The 23,976-nt window shown below is 42.4% G+C and overlaps 1 protein-coding gene across 6 annotated transcripts in view; it reads right to left on the reverse strand.

Moving 5' to 3' along the window:
* Positions 1-1,716: 1,716 nt before the first annotated feature.
* Positions 1,717-23,976, reverse strand: part of HIVEP2 (human immunodeficiency virus type I enhancer binding protein 2) — a 106,390-nt gene continuing 84,130 nt past the window's right edge. For 5 of the 6 annotated variants that reach the window (XM_017737236.1, XM_017737232.1, XM_017737233.1 and 2 more), the window contains 6 exons: positions 21,248-23,976; positions 20,340-20,494; positions 15,087-15,262; positions 12,382-12,483; positions 10,928-11,838; positions 3,442-4,260 (listed from right to left, as the gene is read on the reverse strand). In XM_017737236.1, coding sequence (XP_017592725.1) covers positions 3,442-4,260; positions 10,928-11,838; positions 12,382-12,483; positions 15,087-15,262; positions 20,340-20,494; positions 21,248-23,976 — 4,892 coding nt within the window. Of the gene's footprint in view, positions 4,261-10,927; positions 11,839-12,381; positions 12,484-15,086; positions 15,263-20,339; positions 20,495-21,247 lie in introns of all 6 variants that reach the window. The other variant, XM_017737237.1, reaches the window with a different exon arrangement.

A 23,976-nucleotide genomic window follows, 5' to 3' on the forward strand; every position in this document is an offset into this window, starting at 1 on the left:
CTGCAGTGGAGTTACTACCCTGAATCAGAATCTAAAGCTTCGTGAGAGGATTGTGCAGGCAGTTACATGAGACTGATACACCCTCTGTCTTGCTGACGCGAGTAAGTCCTGAAGTGACTCTGGTGACAGTATTCTGAGAGAAGGAAATAAAGAGAGCTTGCCAGAGCATCTGTATTTCCCTTGTACTTTACAGAAAAGACATATGGATCTTCATAGAAAATTATAACCTCCTTGAACAATATAATAGGCAATTATATTCCTGACATAGAATTTTTTTAGCACATTGCATATAAGGATCCTTGTTCGGTTCTGCAGTTTTCTGGATCACCCTGTTAAATCTCTTCTTTTCATCCCTTTTAAAAACACAGAACGTTTACATCAGGGAGCTCAGGGTTACACTTTTTGGTCCTAACAGACCTCCGTGCATCCATTGCCCTGAGTATTGTGGAGGAGCCCCCTCCCGTCACCCTCAGAGGGGCTGTCTCACACAGGCAACTCCGGTCTTGCCCGGAGACCAACATTCCCGGCAGGGAGCCATGCAGCTGCATTCCCGCAGCACGGAGGCTGAGCCCGTGGGCTCATCACAGCGGGGCACAAACAGCCCCACACAGTCATCTCCGCAGGCAGCTTGGAGGGCGCTGCACTGGGAAGAGTAGGCAGAACACTCATGGAATTATTTGCCCCCCAGTCCCAGTTGCTGTGCTTGCTATGTTGATTCTGAAAATTGCTCATGCCTGGGAAAATTTTGTCAGACACGTTTGCCATTCCTCCCCCACACCCTTTCCAAAGCATGAAAAGTCACCATTGATGCCTAGGCTTTGTATAAGGATATGGTCTTTTTCAAAGCACTGTATACACATTAGCTCATTAAGAAAACACAATTAAGACTGTAAGCACCTGAAACCTCTTCAGCATTGCTCCATTGTAACCCAAAAATATCACATGCAATTTCAGTGATACTTGCTCACCGATTATAAAAAAAACATGCCCCAAGGCTGAGAAGGTGGATGGCAAATTGCAGCTGCAAATTAATTAAAATAATCAAACAAGCCAGAGGTAACTCCCACAGTAAGAGGTTGCTTACAAAGGCAATGTTAATAGAGCATTTACCATCAGGGGTTGCCTGGTTCCCTTTTAATGAAATATCTATGATTACCTGATTAGCTGATCATTGTGCACAGCATTTTGTTCTCAATACAGCCATGAAGCCCAGGAGGAGAGAGGCTTTTATCAGATGGAGCTTGTTTATTTAAAATGTATAATTGAGTCCTCCTTTTTTTTATGGAAGCATGATCCAACAGGCTGCTCATCTCCTACTACATATACTGCTTCTCCTCTCTCCAGTCTGAGATGAGCCAGTTTTCTGGCACATGCTTATCTTGGCAAGGTTATCACAATGATCTGGAATAAAGTCAGAACATTGCAATGGGTATGAGAAGCTAACCTTTAATGTTTAGAAGTGGTCATGGTTCATTATGGCATTACACTAGTTATATGCCATCATGCTAGAAGTACGACAATATGCCACCTGTGGCTCTCTCCCCACACAGTATTACTGGAGAAATAAACTGGTTTAGTTTGATAATATGTGAGAAAGCCAAAATATGGTCCACATTTTTCACTACCACTCACATTTTTAAGGGTGCTTCTTGTGCAGGATGCTGAACACCAATAAACTTGGAAAACTCGAAGAACATATGAAAACTAGACACCTCATGCATGTAACTGTATATTTATTTCTTTTTAAAGAACACTCCTTAGATGTATTTTCAATATACAAACTTGTTTTCACAGATTTATAATCCACTAAATAGCACAAAATATAATCCAGGTCGTTGGTTTCTTTCATCTGTGCGTATGCATGCGTGTGTTTGAGTGTGTGTGTGTGTGCGTGCGTGCATGCACGCATGCTGCTGGTGGTAGTGGTAACCCACCACACGTGTTCAAACACAAGCCCGGGCTCCTCCTCCCTTCCCTCTGGAGCAAACCTTGCCCAGATGGAGACCCTACACTGGAAGACTGTGACTTTCTTGCCCGTGAAACCCATTTCAGAAGAGGCTGGGGTGGTGGTGCTCTCTGCCTCACCGGCAGGGCCACACACCTCTGTCCACAGGACAGGACAGAACAGGACAGAACGGGAGCCTCCCCCGAAGCCGACACAGGTATTGCAGTAGGGAGTGGCCAGCTGTGGAGTTCAAGTGCAAGGAAACACCTTTTTCTCCTCTTCAAACCCCTCTCTGACACTTCAGAGCACTTCTTCATGCCTCTTGCTCTGCCCTCAGGAGCAGGGGACTGCCAGGCTCGGCAGGGCGCCGTGTGTGCAGCCAGCAGGCCAGCTCCTCGCCCAGCCCCATGCGGCCATAGGGGCCTTGCCACCCTGCTGCTGGAGGCCAGGGAGCGGGTCAGGACGCTGCTCGGCTCTGCCTCCCGGCAGTCAGCAGTGCCCCAGTCCCGCTCCGGGAAGCACCAGCATAGCAAATCTTGCCGGTCCCGGTGAGCTACACAGATGGCACCAGGGATGCACGTATTTACATGGGGTGGAATGTTTTCCCATAGCTTTTTAAGGAGTGTATAGATCAACATGTTCACATAAGACCAAATACTTTTAATATATTTATAACTGTTTTATAAAGCTTTGAAAAAACTCACAATAGCACATTGTTTTACTTTAATGCTTTACGGTACTATCAGTTTAAAATCACAATCAGCACTTAAGTTATAGTCAATCCGGCAAACAAGAGACAAAAAAAAATTACAAGAGTTAAGAACTGACTGATACATCTTTTATCTTTTTTTTTAACTAATGCATAAGTGCAGAATAAGATAAGATACTCTAGTTTAAATATCTTGTTTTACAATATACATTTTGTTCTAATTACGCAACAGTAAATCCCATGCTTCACATAGAAAAGCAATCCACAACATTAAGAAAAAAATTTACAATTTATGAAACAAAGTAAATAAATATTAGTATTACAGAATCAGAGCTGTACATAAAAGCTGTTCAGTTTTAATCATATAAAAATATGTTTTAGTGCAACCTCACATATATTGATGCTGTTCTGTTTTACATCATTTAGATCCAAGTGTCCAAAAAAGGAAAGAAATTACATTTATTACAAAGCAGATACACAAATTCTAAAATATGTACAAATTACTGCTAAAAAAATGCTTATAAGAATATAAGCAAAGTAAAGAAAAGGCACAAACATCTGTACAATTTAAAAGTACCAGACCCAATAAGAATTTCAAATTTAGTTTTGGTCAGGCTCATGATGACTTGTTACTTTATCTAATTCTTTTGATATAACAAAAGTATATATAATAGCAAACTACTGTAACTTAGAACAGGCATGCTGTAAAGTTGAATACTTTTTCTATCTCTAGAAAAAAAAAAAAAGTGGGGTAAATGTATGGGTTAAAGTCTCCATGCATCTCAGATCAATGTGGCTTGCTCTTCTCAGATGACGGATCTTTCCTTTCCTGTGTGCTTGATGGGGGGTCGCTCCTGCTGTGAAAGCCCAGCTGCTGGACACCCACAAAGCTCTTGCTGTAAAAGGTGGGATGGGCTAGCGCAGTCTGTGATGTACCAAAACTGTCCTGTTCACCACCGTGCAAGTCCGGATGGGTGGCTGAGGCACAGGGCTGGCCCGGCTCAGATCCACTAAAGTGTTTAATGCTAAAATGTGCACTTTCTAAGGGTTTCTGGTGAGGCTCAGAAGGCCTCTGCAGCTGCTCCGCCCCGTGCAGAACGGCTTCTTCTGTGGCGATTCGCAGAGAGGCTATGGCTTTTGTACAAGTCTGTATGTTCTCCTCCTGCTCCCTCTCAGTAGCCACGACACTGTCCTCGGATGTGCTCTGCGCCAGCAACAGCAGCGGCGAGGAGGGGGCGCTGGGGGGAGCAGCGGGGTGCAAGCTGTGCGGAGAGGTACGTTTCTCATGGTGCTTAGAAATACTATACGATTCTTTTGTAAGGGTTTCCGCAGTTCCTCTTTGCTTCTCCTCAGAGAGCTCCCTCTGTAGGGCCAGAGTGGACGGAGAATGTAAACCTGAAAGGGCCACGGGGACTGAATGGACCATCTGGATACCCCCAATAGGCATCATGGGGATAGGTGCTCGGATCTGTTGCTGGGAGTGTAGTGGAAGATGACTGAAGACGTAGTCGCTCGGACCTTCGGGGAACAGACTAGACCTGCGGTGCTCCATGCCTCCTTTTTCTCCATATATGTTGAAGTAAGGTGCCTGAGACAACCCCCTTCTCTGTAAGCAAAAGCAAAAAAGAGACATCAGTGCTGCTACTAGCAGAATTCTTGTCTGGCTGCCAAACCACCTATCTGCTTTCCTGTCTAACTCAACCTCCCATTCACGAAGCACCTTTCATCCAGATGGATCCCAAAGCATTTGGAAAACTCCACTAATTGCATATCCAAACAACCGAGGAGGTTCTGCTTAGCTCAGCCCTAGAGGGCTCATGCCTCTGAGGGGAAAGGCAGTGGCTAGTTAAGAGAGTTCAGCAACACAACGCAGCAATTTAGGTCAGGAAGTGGATGATATTATATTCAACTGAAACTTTGAACAGAATTTGGGGTAGATAGATTTTCATTCCTCAGGAGAAATTTACCCTCTCTTTTGGAAAACTATGCTGGTATTTGGACTTTGTTGCAGAGAAATACACATCTGAACATCCCCTGCTCACCACCACTGCTTGGCATAACAGGGAATATCTGACAGCATGTATGTATTTTCTGCCTTCTGAAAAATCTGCTCTTGAGCCCCAGAGAAGACACTTGCTCCCTGGGAGCTTTACCCAATCCTTGGTGAAAGCAGATGGGTATTTCCATGCAAGTTTAAGTGTCTCTCTGCAATAAAGACACAAATTTTTCTAGTCATTGAGACAATGGAGCACCCCTCTGGCTTATCTGCAGTGTAAACAATAAATAATAACAAAAGCACAGGCATCAGCTGTGAGCAAAAGTGATGATTCTGTCCCAGGGAGACTCACCCACTCATAACGGGATGGAGAAGAATGGGGGATTTTGTGACGGCTAATAAAAGCCAATCTCGCAATATTGACATTTTCATTGCCTTCCCATTAGTTCTCGCCTTGGAAGAATGAATAGCTCCATCTCCACTCAGTATTAAATATGCCCTGGGCTTTTGGGTTCCTTTTTCTTTCATTCTTAAGTTTTAAAATTTGTTTGCTATCTGATGATTAAGTATCATTTACTGCTGGCCAGAGGAGTAGTGATGACACAAGTACAGGATGACATTTTTATAATTATGTGTGGGATTTGGCCACACAACTCTCAGGGACTCTCATATGAAATTAAATGAATGAAAATGCTCATGTCTGCTCTGTAAATTGACCAAACACAGATCAATTGCCCCAGAGCTGTGGTGCTACCGCAGCCTTGGCGTGGCAGCCCGAGGACTGTGCTGCTAAATGCCAATGCATTGAAGTGGCAGCACTTCACTGCTGGGAAATCCTAGCTCTCAAGGCATTAAGCAACCTCTTGATCCCATCCCAGGGAGCTGGTTTAGGGGGCAATTAAAGATTCAGTTTCTGTGCTACCCAAGGGCTCAATCTCACTGTGCTCAGATGTTTTGTCCTGTTTAATATAAATCAATGTCGAGACACGAAAGGGTGACCCATAATCATCAGACTCGAACTTCAGAGATATTATTCAGAGACTAATCTATGTTGGGAATTTTCCTATTCAGAAAGTGAGACGCTTGAGTCTCATAAAAGAGAAACTGTCATAAGAAAGCACAGTGACAGCACATTATATTGCTGAATAGGGAAAACTTTACAAAATAAACTGCAATTGACAAGCCACAGGACAGTTCACCTACCCTGTCAGTCCTCCCTATTGCTAACCTCACCTCTGCACAGCTGCTTGCCCCCTATTTTTTTTTCCATCTTTGGTCTGTCAACCAGTTTCTCAGTCATATTGTGCTTTTGAATGTTTCCTACACCATGACATTTATCACTATTACATCTGATGTGAACTTGGGCTAAGGGAAATGGAGCAAAAAAAGAGTAGAACTCATCAAAGAACAAACCTAGTCACACACATATCTCTAACTGAGAAAGACACTGGCTTCATGTTTTACCCTGCCAGAGTTTCATAAGGGAATAGAGCAAGAGTCTGTCCTTGTCGGATAGAGGTGTCTAACATGACAGAAACTGCCATGTGCTTTAAGATTAGCAGCATCATCCAATATATGTCTCGTAGTCCCAATTTTAACATAGACAGTGACAGTGTGTGCATGTCACTGGATACCTTTCAAGCCTGGCTGGGCACATACTGGATTATTTTTCTCTAGCTCTGGTAGGTAAGTTTAGAAACAGATAATATAAATGGTTACAGTCACTAGTAACTGTTTCTTCCTCTTACCCTGCTTTTATTTCCTTTACCAATATCTAGCATTTTCATACCTACGAGCACACACACATATACATATTCATGGCAAAAGACTTTTTTCAACAAGCATCCTGAAAATCCAAAGACTTTATTCAGTTGACAGGGCAAGTATTAGATCACAGAGCACAGTGCAGGAAGTTACGGTATCTTTTTGCAGTGCAGTCAGAATGTGTTGCTGCCAGTGCCGCGAGATGAGCTCCTCTCTTTGTCAGGTGATGGGAATCCAGTTTGTTTCCCATTAATTCTCATTTGTTACAGTTTAGCATATTTCCCTTCAACTCCAGGTGACATATAATTTCCCGAGCAACACTATTCTGTAGCAGCTTTTCACTAAATGCTTTGACCAGGTCACAAAGCTAGACTGCCACATCACACCCCTGAGCAAAGCTATATCCAGCTTCACAAGTCCCCCAGAATGCCTCAGGGATGAGATAGGGTTTACCCTGTATCTGGTACATCACCCAAATCAGGCTGTGGGAGATTAAGAGGAAGATCACATTTCAAAGCCAAGCACCCTTCACAGACATCCTCTGGGCAGCCTCAGACCACAGCTTGCAAAAAGATGTTGGGTGGAAAACAGTCTCTTTGATTACCATGTCACAACGTACTTCAGGTTTTTTAAAGTTAAAAACCAGACAACACTGAACTCTATAGTGAAATTCGGTAACAGAGCATATTACCAATGTGCTTTCTGAAAGGCATGATGTGTAGAAAAGTGACTATAACTCCATGTGGCCTTAGGTTTCAGGATCAACTCAATTTGCAGCCCTACAGAGAATGCACCACAGCAGCCCACATACACCAGTGAACCTATTTACAGTTTACCTGGAGTTCAGAAGTTTCTGGCTCTCTGTACAAGAAAGCATTTCACTCAAGATGATAAAGTTGTGAGTGTTTGGGAAGGGATTTAATATCTGTGTCTGGGATGATCAAAGGACCTTAAGTCCTATCAACTTTCAAGCAGTCGCAGAAGTGCCTAATTCCCTTCAGCCCTTCTGAATGTATCAAGACAGGCTTCAGACTTCAAAATGAATGAGATGAGAAACAAAATGGCAACACAAGCAAAATCCACTACTGCCTAGAAGCTAAAATAGTAGTGAGAGACGAGTCTGTACCACTCACAGCAAGATACCTTCTCAATTTCATTGTGTCTATCCTGGGACTGGAAGAAGAGACAAAGGTTCTGGTCTGCACTAGGAAGCAGCAGGGTGTACTAAGGGTTGGGACAAACAGGAACGGAGTGAAACTGTTTGTGCTGGATCCCATATTCACAATGCAAGTGTTGTGGGATTGGCAGGGAAGGTTGCTTCAGATTAGCCCTATGTTGTCTCTCTGGAGTCACTTGAATGGCCACTCACAGTTCAAGTGTATCCGGTGCCCTCCCGGTGCACATTTTTTCAGTTTAATTCCATCTAACAACAATCTAGGTCACTTACTCCAAGACTGATCTGAAAATGTGAGTCAAAGCACAAAAAATGTGACAACAGAGACATATGCCTGATCCAAACTAAAATGCTAAGAGAGATTCACTCAGGGTGAACAAATGAAGCCTTCCTATTCCTTCTCTTCCTCTCAGGACTGGCAGAAGGTGACTGGGAAGAAGAATCTGAGCCCTTTGATAATGGCATCAGCCTCCTCAGAAAGGAAAGAAACCTCTGGCATTGACAGAAGAGAAGATGCCAAATGAATTTAGAGAGCAGAAGGTATCTGGCTTTAATTTTAAAGACACCAATTTAACTTGTCAAAGCCAAGGGGGACCCAGCACACACTAGAGACTTAGGCTACTTTGGAGAGTGTATTCTGTTGCAAGAGTGTATCCTGTTGTTAACAGCCAAAGGAAAAAAAAGTGTGTATTTTTCTGTATTTTTATACAATCTAAAAAAATAGTTACTTTCACCATGCTCTTTTCCACTTCCTAAAGAAATAATTTCAATTGCTTTCTATATGGTGCTTTCAATGCCAGAGCACTTTACAGGCCCTTTGCACAAGACGACCAAAGTGCATGGACATTCAACAGGAAGCAACAATGAAGGGCAAGTAGACCAGCACTGGCCAAAGAAACTAGAGCAAATACATCAATTTCAGTTAAGAAGAAAGACAACTGGCCTCTTCTGCGAACTGCAGGCACTAGAAGCACAAAACTGCCCTTATTCCTGCGAGGACTGGGAAGCCAATGCAGCTGTTAAAGTATTTTAAGGATTGTAAGCTGACATGGGCATCACCAATGCAGCTGCTAATGATGTTCTGGTTTGCTGGATTTCACTAGTCTAAAAGTGAAAAACAACCTTTATTTCTTTTTCTCCTCTGACAGCTTTAATTTATAGCAAGCTCAGGTGTTATTTGTCTTCCCATCCGCTGAGTATAATAACTTGTGTTTCACTTAAACTCCTCTACTGTTTGGCTAAAGTACATCTTCCAGAAAGGTATCAAGAGAGGAAGAATCCATCTTTCCTTCCTAGCAGTCACTTGTTGTGATGGGCAATCATCCTCACTTGTCATTTTTTCATTTAAGTTTGCCTGGGCTCTGCTTCCAGTGATGCCTCCTGTACTCAGGTTGTAGTGAGTCTACTGAGGTCTGGCCTTCTCTCTCAAAACACTCAGCATGCCACCAAGTTACTGATGCTTTCTGTAAGACAACTGATATTTTACATTGTGTTTTTCACTGCCACATGCCTGACTCTACCTCAGAAATAAGGTAAGCTTTAGAACTCCATCTGGCGTGGTGGACTTTTCAAAAGAAGGAGCTAGCAGTGCTAAGATAGTCCTTACAATGTGCTAAATGCCTTACTGGAAGGTCTGTGTAACAAACAAGGAAAATACTACAGCAAGAACTGTCAGATGGCCAAGGATGACTGTTAACATATGCTTTTGGTAGCATCATTATATATCCAAAATCTTTACTACAGGATGCCAGTGTGTCTCGTGGGACACGAGGGACCAGGGCACCCTGCACAATGTCAGCTGTAGAATCCCATATGATCCCATTCATTTGATACTAAGACATCATGACTGGTTAAACTGGTGACTCTTCACCCACTTGTGATTCCTCACTTAGTCAGTAAAACCGCTGGTGGGATTTGTATCCTCTCTCAGCTGTGCAGTGATCATTCCTGTGAGAGTGCAGCAGAGTTTCAGCATGCCCTTTCTCAGGGACCATCTAATCAGCCACCCCTCTCTTCTGCTCTTCTCAACAACTTACCAGGCCATGGGGCCATGTCTGAGACGTGGGAGAAGTACCTGTGCTGCCCTTTCCTATAATTATGGCCACTCACGTTGCAGCTTTCCCTTATACCCCTGAAATGCTGGGAAATCACTTTTGGATCTGCCAGGATGGCAGCATCTCAGCTCTTTTTGGTCCACTCCTGCTCCAGCCATCTTTGCCCAGGTGCATCCCTCACTTCATTCCTGGGAGCAGATAACACATCAGCCTGACTCTACAGAGAAAATCACACCAGAGCTCAGAAATGCTGACTGTATGAGCTCAGGGTTCAATTCTTCTCCTCCACAGAGGAACACCACAAAGAAGAGGCCAGCCAGGAGAAGAGCAGGGAGCAAGGAACTCTGAGGTAATCTGAGACTGCCACCCAGGTTGAACACACACACAGGCAGGCAGGGAGAGAGGGCAGCTACAACATCAACATGGCAAGGGAAGCATTGTAGATAAATAACTGAATTCACACATGGCAAGGCCATTCCTTACCTCTGAAGACATAATCTAGTTGTGGAGGGAGTGCTTTGTGAATGCTAGGGCTGGTCAAAAGTGCCAATCTGGCAGTTTCTGAGAGCTGATTTACCAAAAGGGAAGAGCACAGACAGCAGCTGTGCAAGTTTTGCATATTTCCACACAGACAGCTGCATCCCTGCCAGAACAGCCAGTTGTAACAGCACTTTCTGCGGGGCAGACAGCTGCCTGCTCCTCTCACACAATAATGTCCTTTAAATTCCATCCACAGATCCTGATTTCAATGTGCACTCTGCTTTTCCAAGAGGTTCTATTATCTTAGCATTTTTATTCCATTAAACAATACTCAGTGATGGGCACCATACCTCAGGTACAGGCCTTTAAGCCTTAAGCTTGGCTTGATCCCATTTGACAGTCTGGGAATTAGGAGATTTTTTACACTGCAGAAGCAAGCCTCACATACCATGTAAGCTCCCTCAACCATTTAAAAAATTATATATATATAATACATATAAAATAAATGCAATGAATATGGAGGCAGAAAATGCAAACCAGCCTAATTTCATTGAAATTAATGGGACTACTCAGGGTTGTACCAAGTGAAGATTTGCCCTTTAGGCTGACTCTAGTGCATCTAACTGAATCAGCATCCTGACTTGGTCCCTGTCTATTCCAAATTTCTTGCATTTGATCCAGGACTTCCCTCTAAGGCTCAAAGTTTATGCTGCCTTCCACAAAGCTGCAAAGATTTTTGAAATGCACAGATTTAATAAGAGTACTGGTATTGACAAAAGGAATGAAAATATTCTTTCATACTTACTGAGTGTCCCACTGGAATAGATTCAGACTGTAAATATTGACCCATGGACAATGCTGGATTATGGTACAAGCCCCTCCGGGGAGATGCCGCTCTAACGGAGGCCATGTATCTCCTCTCTCGCCTGGGAGACAAATCTCTTCGAACAGACACATCTTTCCCTGGTGACATTGGTCTCCTTGGCGATAGGTGACGTCTTGGTGACACGTCCCGTCTTGGTGATAACTCTCTCCTCAGCACAGCCTCCTTCCGTGGGGAAAGGTGCCTCATGGGTGAAATATCTCGGCGGGGTGACAGATGCCTTCTGGGTGACAAATCCCCTTTTGGCATTAAATACCTCTTTGGTGAGTTATCTCTGTAGGGTGAAGAATCGTAGCCAGGTGACGATTGTCGACTGGAAGGTGAGAGGTCCCTCGGAGAAGAACTGGGATCTAACGAAAGCGTGCAATCCTCATCCATGCAGCTGGGTATGTCCAATCTGTCTTTATCAGGCTCTGAATCTGTACTCTTACTCTGGAAAAACCTCTGGTATTCTGTCATTTGTGTGTCTTCACAGGAGTCACTTGGTGTTACCAGCTGAGTAACCTGAATGCTAGGTAAGGTGACCAAGTAACTGATGAGGGAAGTGTGTCCCACTGAAAGGGAGCCCTCGGGGGAAGCCCCCTGTGACGCCGAAGCCGAGTTCACTGAAAGGGAGGAGAATCGAGGGGGCTGCGGGCTGGTGCTTCTTGATCTGGTTTTTGGTGTCGAGTCTCCCTGAGTATCATCAAAATCATCCTCATCTTCATCATCATCATCATTGTCATCGCCATCCTCGCCATCCGATTCCTCCGCATCAGAAAACTGGTGCTCTGCTGACAGCCCTGCCAGGTTGCTGCTCTTCTCTGCCTCCTGCTGCATGTCCTCCATGTTTTCTGCAACAGCCACAGCAAGTCCAAATGGTGAGCACATACCCCGCCTCTCACGCCACATCCATTCCCCACCCAGCACACTCATTGCTGTCACTGGACGCCCTTCATCCGGGATGGCTGCATAAAGCCATTCCTCACTGATAAAACAATATTTTTTTCAAAATAATTCTTTAAAACTCTATACTTGAAAGGAAGTAGGAAAGCAAATTCATCCTATGCTACCTTCACTAAATGTTGCCATCTCTCACATCTTAAGTGGAAAGATTGGGAACCTCATACGAGACAGATGACAACAGGCCATACTTTTATTTCTAGCTCCTCTTCATGTAAAAAAATATTACTCAGACAACTGGATAGGATTTTTTTTTTTTAGTTCCTGTTTATTAAAAAGTTAACTCCCAATTAAAAAATGCCCCAAATACTCTTACTATATTTTCCCATGCCCATCACTGTGCTAAAGTGCAATGAGTCATTTGCAGACTCCATACTTTCCATACTTTAGTTGGAATGAGGCCATTATGACTGAATTAAATCATTTTGACATACCTGCTTCTTCAGTTTCAGCATCATCTACAGATGTCATTGATACTCCAAGCTCCAAGCATTTTTTCATGTGTGCTTTAGACTTCATATGTTTTGTCAGATTTCCTATGGATCAGAGATTAATGTAATTAACGCACAACAACAAAGATCACTGTTCAAGTAAGGTTTTGGTGTATCTTAACTCCATTATGCGGCAGATGATGAGTTTCAGCTTTAAAAAACACCACAACAGACACGGCTGACTCATCTAGACCATTGCCCTCAGAGCCTGTTTTAATGAGAGCGGGTTTTTATATCTTAAGAAAATAAAAAATTCAAATAAACTGAGGGCCTGAGAGGTACACAGGCATCTCTCCAATTTTCCACATGGCATTTAGGCACCCCTAAAAAACTCACTTTTGGATGTGATCTATTCCTGGACTCACTGTCCGTGATACATACAGACTGCCTAGACATCGAAGTAAGTCCACTTCAGAGCAGCCATCCAGGGCTCATGCTCCTATTTACATTGTGGCACCTTCAAGATAAGGGCTCTCCCATTTACTTCACACATAATTTTCAAATGCTCCATGTATTTGAAACACTTTGAAGCAAAAGTACCCCACAAAAAACAGACAGTTATGGGAGACTTCTCTATGCAAGTTTACCATCTAGCTGCAGTCTCTGAACTGAGAGGAGCTGTATTTACAGCACCCGCCTGGGATGTGGGAAATCCAGGTTCAGCTCCCAGATTTAGAGTACAGATCTAAGCCAGATACAGCAGAGATTTGAAAGCAAATCTCCTGTTCCCCTGAGGGAGCAATCTAACACTAGACTATTGACTTTCTGGAGTGCCTGTCTTGGTCTGTTTCTTCATAGATAAAAAAACTGGGTTGAGATTGGCCCCAAGAGACATTTCATGACAAAGAAACTTGAGCACAAAGCACAAGCTGGAGAATATCGCTCTAATCCATTTGCCACTTCAGTCTCATTTACAACACCCAAAAGGGAAAGCATGGCACAAGCAAACCCAACCCATGACCAAGACATGGTGTGTCTTAGCTCAAGGAAAGCCCTCTAGAAATGCATTTATGCTGCTTCCAGGACCCCAACCAGCATCTCCAGATGGTGTTGTGGCACATGCCATCTTGGGGCAGGAACACTGCACCCCTCTTCTGGATAGTGCAGGTGTGCTTAGAAACTCACAAGCCAGGCTCTTCTTCTCTGACTTTCAGTTCCAGCCAGTTCAAATAATTCCCTTCTCAGTAGGAGTTTCTTGTGCCTGTGCACTGCATGAAAAGGCTAACTTGGCCATTGATGCTTCCAGATGGCTAAGTACTCAGAAAAACTGAAAACCTAAGTACCTCTGAAAGTACTACTACTGCTCTCAGCAAAATACCAACAATAGTTATGAGGCTGACAACTGCTTATGATCAGTAATACACCAGTTAAACACTTCTTGTACTTCAAAGGCTAACTTAGTTTCTTCTTACTGATGCCCTTCTTGTACAATAGCAAACCACGTCCTTCATGTTTCTTCTCCTCTGTCAGAAATGCCAGCCTCAGCAAGCAATTTCACTTTTTTTTTTCCATGCCACCTCTTCCTCCTGGAATGTCCTCTCTGAACACAGCTGTAAAACCACAATACTGTCAAGTACTTCAAGTCCCTCCTCAAGACCCATTCCTACAGTAATGTCAAATGTAAGCAATGATACGAGAACAGCTCACCAGATGGTCTACTGGGACTACAAACAAGCAGCTCCTTGTCTTTGTCTCTATATGCCCATGAAAGTTCTCATCTTAAATTAGGTTGATGGGTCTACTACCATCCATCAGCTATTCCCATCTTTGGCACAGGAAGAAGTGCTGCAGTCATGGAAACTATTACAATCCTCAATCCTCAAAACAGCCATGAAGCTGCACTGGGATCTTGGGAGAAAATTTCTTCAGCTTCCTTTCTCCCCATTTGAGTTAAGTTCACTGCACTGGGACCAGAATCCATTTCTTTTGTCTGCCAAAGGGAAGCTACGAAACTGAGAATGTAAGGCTCATTTGGGCTGTGCTACAAAGGAATGCTACCAAGGAGAGGATTTTTTTCTTTCGAGGAGATAGTTGCATCACAAATCTGAATTCCACAGAATATAATTATCTGTGGCCTCAGGGTGACAGATGGAAGCTTTTTTCTGTGCTGATAAATACATGTGAACAGAAGCTATCAGATCTCTATTCATAATTAATGCCACAGTGGATGGAGTGGCCCATCTTGGAGACATACATTATTTATAAACTTGAAACTGACCCACTATAGAGCCTGTGAAGGCATGTATTCCTCAGCAGCTGATGTTCTGCTTCTACATTATGTCATAAGAAGTGTAGTCTCCTGGTAGCATTTAAGTGTTGCTGCAATTAAAATTTGCACCACGTAACAATGTTAGCAGAGTATTATTTTTCAGGGTATTTCTTATGCTACTATATCTTCTCTGCAGACAGAAGGACCAGCCAAAAGCCTATAGGTCTTAATGAAGCTATCCAAGGAGTCTGAGCGTCTTACAAAATCCCTGGATCAAACAGAAGAGAACAAACTCTCTTATACAGTCCTGTATACATAAAAACACAACAATTTTATTCTGAAGAAAATTGGCAATGTCCTTGATTGCAATGGGCAATTGGATCCCAGAGGGCAAAACAGCTCCAGAAGTGGTAAGAGCTCAGCAAAAATGGTCAAGTACCTTTAGTTTTGAAGGCAAAATTGCACAACTTGCATACGTAAGGCCGGACATCAGTGTGAGTGCGGATATGTTTTTTGAGCATGCTTGGCTTTTTGCAGCGAATGCCACATTCTTCACAAATGTACTTTCCTCGGCCACGACCTCTGACATAGACATAATCCTCATTTGATTTATACCTGTTGGAAGAGAGCAAGTATTTAAGTCATACAGACTCTAGGTCTCGTACATGTACAAACATCACTTCTATGCATCTGATCCTCATCATCAAAGCAAACTCACAGAAGTCCAAAGGAACTACTGAATTCTCACTCTGGAACTCATAAAGTATTTGGCTTTCAGTGAATGTACTGGTCCCAGTGTATTTAAACAATATGAGACCAACAGGTTGCAGTATGAGAACAGTATAAACACCTTGTCAGGAAACCAATGAAAAACCATTCCTGTAGACACAACTCCAAATATAAGCCTGAAGGTTGGATTTATTTCAGCTCACTGTAGTCTCGTACAGCACAGACATTTACCAACCAGCGTTGTTTTGCAGCACGGTTCATTTAACTATTTTAGTGCATTTATCCCTTGGGATCAGATAAATCACATCCTGGAAATGCCTGTTTCTTCCCATTAAGTATAAAGGGAACGCAGATGACGAGCAAGGATGTATGCATTTACATCACAGACGCCTGACATTCCCAAAGATAAATCGTTCCCTAAAGAGACACTGAGTTGAGTTCACTCAGGTATGTGATGCTTTAGAAATAAAAGGGTAAACGTCACACGTGGATACTTTGAAGAAAGCTATTATGGGAATTTTTCTTAGCACAGACATAAGCTTTCCATGCTATTTTTGCTGATCACATAGTGTGTGGTTAGAAAATAAGTAAGATATGAAAATCTATGTAAAGCTGTACATTGCCTTTATTATTGTGCTAAATTGTTAATACTGAAATCTAAAAGAGTCCAGGGAATCTACTCAGGCTATTCTGAGGTTTGAAGACTGCTGGGCATTCCTTTGGGGAAGAATTCCATCATCATTCATCCAAAGTAAAATCCAGGAAGTGCAAGAACTGAGAAATAATATTTTTTCTGCCCTCTGTCCTCCATTGCCCTCTTCCTGAGCAGAACAAAGTATTTTCAGTCACTCTGTGGATGCACAGCCCACAAAATATCGTTGCTACTGACATTCAGTACTTCAAATAAAAAAGGGACTGTGTGAAAGATTCTGTTAATATGATGATAACTCTACAAGAAAAAAGTGGCAATTTTTGGGTTACAGAGCTGAAACATTTTTCAAGTGTGCTTTTCTTAGATGAACACTTTCGCATATGTTTAGCTATATCACGGGCAATACAAATACTGAAGTTAATACCTTAGAAAAACATAAAACAGTGTCCTGTTCTCAAGTCCATCTTCTTATCTATTAAACACATCAGCTCATCTTTCAAATGTGGATGCCTACATTCAGGTTTTTTCATCTAATTTTCAGCAAAGTTGTCCTTCTCCTATTTCTTTTATTGTCCCTGGCAGCATGGGCAAAACTGCCATAGTCTAATGTAATTTAATATTTACTGATCTCTCTAGCAGGTTTTCTGTACAACATTTCTGGGATCTTGCTTGTCTGGCTGCCCCATTTCCCAGGTTCTCCTTCATACACATGCCAATGACTGCTAGTCATTTCTCTATCCACTGCTTCATCAACTAACTCCAGGCTTTCTCCCACAGACAAAAAAAAAAAATGCCCATTATTATTTGAAATACTGCCATTTTATCTTCTCTTCATCTCTCTTTACAGTCTGATTTTGCTGGGATGGAGTCTACCATATCACCCCTGATTGATACTGGTAAGATAAATGCTGTGCTATTACATGTGCTTTTCTGTTGCTCCATCTCTGCTCTTCTTCTGCTTGACCTCATTCCACTGGCTTCTGTCACCTGTCAGATCCCATTGGACACAAAGACAATGATAATACATGTGTCTCTTCATCATTCATATAGATGGTTTTTGGCCACAACTGACCTTGACTCTTTAAGTATGCTTCATCATAACAATGACTGTAAGAGAAATGACACACACAAACTTGACATTTAAAGACGGGCTGGTGCAAAAACTAAAAGACCAGAAGTCTGAGTCTATCGAGATTACCTTTAAGACCCCAGGAATATTAGATCTTACTGCTAACTTGTGCCTATCTCAAAGCTTTGAGTAATTTCCCCCTTCCTACTATGTAACGTGCACATAAGGACTTCAGTCACTGCCTCTCTGAGTTTGACTTGGATAGGACTCTTGAGTTAAAAGGCATCAACAAGTCTCAGAGTCCTGCAATTTCTACCCACAATGTTATTTTATTTGGGTTTTTCAATTTGAGTCTATTACTGATAGATATAAAAGAACGAACATAAGCAAACTGTGAATTCTTGCTGTCGGCTGACAGTGTCATTAAGCTAGGTGTCAGACAGGCAGGCATGCTTGTCCTGTCCCTCCTTTCTTTGCACACCATTAGTAACTAGCTGTACTGCAGCAAGTACTGAGCTTTAAATGACTGCTTTTCTTTGAGGAATACTGCTTCACATCCCATCAGTCACATCTGCAGTCACAGATGATGGAAAGCAGATTTTGTGACTTGGATAATTTCACTTGAATCAAGCCACTTGCCAGTGGTAATAATGCAGTGGTAAGTTTCTTCCTTCCAAACTCCCTCTGCTATGATGCTTACAAAATGCTCTTGATGGGCTTTATGCAGCAAGGTGGTGATGTGCTCTGACATCTGGTTATACTGGCTGATGGTTGGACTTGATGATCTTAGAGCTCTTTTCCAACCATAACAACTCTATGATTCTATGATCTACTTTTTGCCTCAATTCTGATTCTGTTCCTTCAGCTTCTCACTCATCCCCAGCCTCAGCTGGTTTTTGCCCAGCTGCCATACAAATGCCCCACCCCACTGGCACAAGGCAACTCCAGAGCTGCAGTTCCCTGCCAGGTGGACAGGTGTTCCCACAAACCAGAAGCGGACAACCACAGATCTTTCTCAGCTAATTACCTTCTTCACAGCTGTGAAACAAAAGCAATCACAAAGCCTAAGGAAACCCGTTCCCCATGACAACCGAAAACCAAAACTGAAACAAGATATGACCATCCATGCTTGTCTGTCCAGGGGAGAAAATGTGACACGAAGACAACAGACATTTGCTATATCGTTCATTGCACTATGTGCTGAGAGGAGATGAAGATGTGCTTGAAGAAAGAACAACAAAATAGCTCAATAAACAGCCAAGAACAAGCAAGCACAGAAACCCACCCATGTCAAAAACTAGCTTTCAGAATTCATAAACAACAACTCGAAGAGAAGGACAAATTCAATAATGAGGACAGAAAGCAATGCAAGACATGACAATAATATCTACGGTATTACATTGATTTAATAAATAGGCAAGTGAATGTCTAGAATGGAAAGAACGAATCTATTCTTCCACAAATAATTCTTGTAAAATGCAAAATAAAGTTACGATGCATGAGTAAAGAGTGAACCTACTAACACTGCATCATCTCATTTGCTGTAGTTTTGCAGGTAACATGTTTCTAATGAGGAAGCCCCAGTCTATTGCACAGACTTTGTTCTCCCCACTCCAGAAATTAATGTGCACATCAAGGTTTCTTATATTTTGTTTCACTCAAAGGGTATCTAAACATAGCCAAATATTACTAGGAGACATTTCTAGGTGAAGTGTGAATTATATGATTTTACTCAAATAGTTTCATAAACCTTACTGGTGTACAGGAAAACTTAAGGAAGTGCAAGTAACACACAAAATTTCCTAAAGAAAGTACTAGATAGTAGAGGCTTTTTATAGAGTGATCTGCTGCAGCTCACACTCATCTGAATCCTCCTTTAAGTTGCTTTTCTTAACACACTTTTACTTTTCTGACCTCTCATCATGAAGCTTACATCAAGGTAGACTGTCTTCAGCTGGGTCATCCAAATTCAGAAACGCTACATAGTGGAAAGCAGGAAAATTTTATACTTCAAAGTGGGTGTGAGTTGAAGCAACAGCTCTTTAAATTTCTTGTAAACTTAGGCTCACTGCTGAATTTGGGTCACTCTTGTAAAGCCAGCCTACTGGCTCAGGTACTAGGACAAGGTACAACTACAGAGAACAGATGGGACAAGGGTGTCTGGGCCAGCACACCTATAAAAATCTCCAGAATAACTTTTTCAGTCTTTCAGGCAAGATGTAGGCTATACTCCTTCAGTGTTGCATACTACAGAGAAATGGTAATGGTAACTTCATGGAGACTATTCAATCTCAGACAAAAACATGAAGTCAGTGAAGGACAACTGTAATTTTAAAGGGAACAAACCGACAGGAGAAGGAAATGGATGTATGAATTTCTCACACCTCCCTCCTGACCTATTTAGTTACCCCAATAAAACAGTGCTGTGAGACCATCTGAATTTGGTAAGACTGAAAAACACATCTTGTTTAGCCACCTGACTATGCAGTACAAAAAACTGGCAAACTAATTGCATTGTGTCAGAATTCTGTAAAAGAAACAAAACAGTATCTTCCATTTTAGAGTGAACAGCAGAGACAAACAAGTGTCTATTTAATTTTCTTTTCTTAACAAATTTCGTAAGCCTCAAAACAATGTTAATTGGCTTTCCCCTCTTTGTTATTTGTTTCTGTTATCACTTGAGTGATAGATTGCCACAGTAAAATTAAACATTATTTTATCAACCATACATGACAGATCTATGGATTAGGCTTAGATGCCATAGATTTCACTGGCATCTTATGTTTTATCTCCAAAATCCAACCTCGGTAAATAATACAATATTACAAGAATAAGACTAAGCATGCCTGGTCAATCCGTTTAACTGAGTGGAAGTACACAGTGCCTAAAAATGGAAAGACATCCTCATGGAAGTCACTAAATACAAAGAAATGGTACAGAAAATATCAAAATGGTAACAGTTCATCCATTTCCCTATGACTTAAAGAATTAAAGTAACAATTTTGAGTGAGTGCTCTCACACAGAATGGAAACAATTGTCTTAATAGCAAAGTAGAGCCCAAAGTGAGTATACAGGTACACTGCAGTGCATTTTAAGACTGACACAAAAAAGAAGAGACTTGGGAGCTACAAGACATGGCAGGAATACAGGAGACTGTTCACATCCTAATTCATTCATACTCATTTTCAAATGTCTTTAAAATGACAGGCTGAGCTTGAAATTTCCAGTTATATTTTCTTACCCTCCTTCAAAGATTTTAATTCGTATCGGCTCAGTTTGTTTGGATGTAATGTCTTTATCTCCATGAATGTCTCCTTTTACTCTTTCTTTTATAATATTCCCCACTACTTTCTTTTCAAGCTTGCTGCCAAACAAGAAGAATGGCTCGTGTTTCATCTGTAGAACAAAGTCAAGGAAGGGTGTTACTGCTGGAGCACATAATAAACACACACTTCATTTCAAATACTTTTAACATACCAGGTCAAAACCAAACTCTCATTTTGGTGCAACTCTATACGGTGAATTAATCTGTCCCATTTAATTTGACAGAGAATAAGAGAGGAGGCAACACGGACAAATTTTTACGAGAGTCTTGACAGAAAAGACAATACTTATCTTTCCTCAGAAAAAAAAAAAATCATGGAAAATAGATATGGAAAGCCTCATAAGGTAATTTATTGCCATTACAGAATTTTCCCTGGCACCATTAGCAAATGCTTAATCTGCGAGGAAGAGTCAGTATGTAAAAGACATTAAATGGATCTGAAGATCCTTACTCAATTTTAGCTTAATCTTTTCTTACAAATGCATGTGGATGTTTGTGTCTGACACTGTTTAAATCAGGAAAAACCAAGGGCAAAATAAAAGGAGATAATGTATCAGGCTCTGGCACACATGAAAGGAGGGCTTTAAAAGCCTCACTTTTTACATCTGATTTTGAAAATGGAGACAGAGAGAGAGACAGCAGAAGCAGCAGAGCTTGCAGAAGGATAAACTGAGTCTCAAAAGTTGTTTTGGGAAGATGTCACTGGCTGATTTCCCAATGGGGAATCTTTTAAAAAAAAAATCATTTAACTTGGATTTTATAGTTACTAGAAATTTCTCATATAAACATATATGAATTTAATTTTATTAAAATTTCTTATTTACCTGAGCAAACTGCTTCCATGCACTTGATGATGTCAGTTTACCAGCTCCAGGTCTGTGCATAGCAGCCAGGGTGTAGATCTCCGTGGTGGTTTTTTGCTTGGACCTCAGAAGTGCTAAAGTGGTCTTTGTACTTAGCCCAGATGGGTTTGGGTTACATGAACTTATACACCATGAAGCATAAACAGAAGCTTTGAGGGTTGGTTGCTGAGTGTAATTAGGTTTTGTATAGTTTAAGAAACACCAGCTCACAGTAGTCGTAGTACGCAGACTTGGGAACTGAAGGATCTGATGAAAATCTGCTACATCTGTCAGGAGAATGGTTGAGGCTGTGACTTTCCCAACAGTATTAGATGACATCTGGACTAACATCCCAAGAGGCAATTTTTGATGTTTCAGTTGGTCTTCTGTCTGAATTTCTCCTGGTGGCAATGAAGACCTCTGTGGACTCATGCTCATATCTGAGGCTGTTTCATCCACATCCAGCTCTTCTGGTGAGTCTCTTCCTTCAGATGGGCCACTGGACTTCTGTCCCGGTGATGTGGAATCAAAACTGGAAAGTTTCTCTCTGCTCGGTGGGAATGCATCAGCTCCTGCCATGCTGACAGGGGGGAAATCTTGAGATGATGAGGATGACAGCGATGAAGAGGATGACATGGATGGCAGACTTTCTTTTGGCTCAGTAGCACAGCTCTGCCTTACTAGTTGAGGCTTCTGCATTCTTGGAAAATCTTTCTTTATATCTGAGTTAGTTAACTCAACTGCACTTAGTTCCTCAACTATCTGCCCATACATTTTTTCTTCTTTGACTCGTTTCTGCTGCTTGGTCTCCATGAAGAGCTCCAAGCTGCTGGCAGGGGAAAGCATTCTTTTGCTTCCTCCCAAGGTGGAAGCCATGTCAGAAGTAGAAGGCAAACACAAAGGAATTGGTGGCTCCAGTCCAAGTGGAAGTGTCTGCGGCACTTTCCATAAAGGATATTTTTCTAGTCCTCCATGATGACCCAACATCTGAGCAATGTTAAATCCAATTCCTTGCATGGTTGCATTAGTTGCCAATGTTCTTTGAGAAACTGTCTCATCAACTTTACAAATTACAATTGCAGGACTGTTGCTCTGTCCAAGGATCTGGGAAATGCTTGTGTACATGACACTACCATATGATGGCACATGGGTTTGAATCCTAACAGGAACAACTGTTCCTGGCAAAGGCTGTACAGATCCATCACTTGGAGAGTCAAAATCTGTCTGAAGATGCTGCTCAGATGAGGTATCTGTTGGTTTAATGCTATGGTCTGACTGGTACTTAGCAAGAGTATTTTTTGAATAGGGCCCAGATGTTCCTGAGTAATGCTGGTATGCTTGCTCTTTAGCATGCACATAATCAGCTGCTTTCTTTCCAATAAGCTCTGGTGCATGTTCCAGGTGATAACTTGGAGGAACGTCTGTTTGGAAAGGCTGTTTGATATAAGATTTCTGCAGCTGTTGTACAAATTGATGCTGGAAGTGCAGAGGTTCTGTGCAGGACTGCCACAAGATAGGTTGCTGAGATGGTGGTAAGTGAACCATGCAGACAGCTGGATAGGGGAACTGAAACAAGGTGCTATGAATAGGAGGAAATGGGACCTTTTCCTGATGTGCAAATAGCTGCTGCTGCTCTGATGGATGTTTGTTAGGAATATAAGGTGCTTGTTGGATTAAGGGAGTCCTTAACATTTCCGGGCTGTCTGCAACAAGAGCCTGTTGCTGGGCAAGGTGGGATGAGCTATTACTAAGCTGGGCACAAGAGCCAATAGCCTGTTTTCCAGAGTCATCTACCTGAATGGGCTGAAGTACAGAGGAAGGGGAGTGATGCCAGGCAAGCTGGGAAGAGCGAAGACCAACCTGTGAATGTTCCATCTGCTCCTGCTTTATACTTTGTTCTGTGCTCTGATCAGTCTGGGAAATCTCTGGAAAACCACTGAAGGAAGCTTGGCGAACCAAGAAGCATTTCTTTCTTTCTCGGGATGGAGACAATGCCACAGTAGGTGTTCCAGCTGAAGAGGCATGAGACAGGTTCCCATAGTCAAAGGATTTACTTCGGATCTCTGGGATTTCAGCAGCATGAGGACAGGGCATCTGTTCAGATGAGCAGCGTCTCATTTCCCTCTGATGGTGATGCCCAGGGACGGAAAGTGAGTAAGCACCTGCTGGAACTGTTAAAAACTCAGACTGTTTTCCAAATTCATCTTGTTTGGGAGGTGTGATGAACTTCACATTCTCTTCTCTTTCAAAGGACATTGAAAAACTCGAACTGTGAGACAAATTACTTTCTTGGCTAGGGCTACGAGAGAGGCTTGTACCTGTAGACTCAAAGCTAGATTCTCCAGAGGAGTGCTCCATGTCAGCCAGTCTTAAACGCTTCTTTTTGGGTGGTAGCTTTTCAGCTGGAAGTTGAGAAAGGGTTTCACTTCTCTGGGGCCACTGGAATTCTTCAGCAGGTCTCTCCTGCTCTTTACTCTGCACTTCTTTATCTTTTTCAGGCTTATCTGGCTCCTCTGTGACACGAATTTCAGGTACCTGTATGTTGTGCTGGCGAACCAACCTGGGTTGCATATGACATGGCTGAGGCTGCTGGGATGGGGATGGCTTACCGGTGTCAACATTTTCCATTTGTGGAGCTCGGTCTGGGCTCATCGGGGACTCACAGATCTCGCTCTCACATGTTTCAGATGGTGAATAGATCTTTTCCTGCT

Source organism: Corvus brachyrhynchos, unplaced genomic scaffold (genome assembly GCF_000691975.1).
Source record: "Corvus brachyrhynchos isolate BGI_N302 unplaced genomic scaffold, ASM69197v1 scaffold6, whole genome shotgun sequence".
Classification (NCBI taxonomy): domain Eukaryota; kingdom Metazoa; phylum Chordata; class Aves; order Passeriformes; family Corvidae; genus Corvus; species Corvus brachyrhynchos.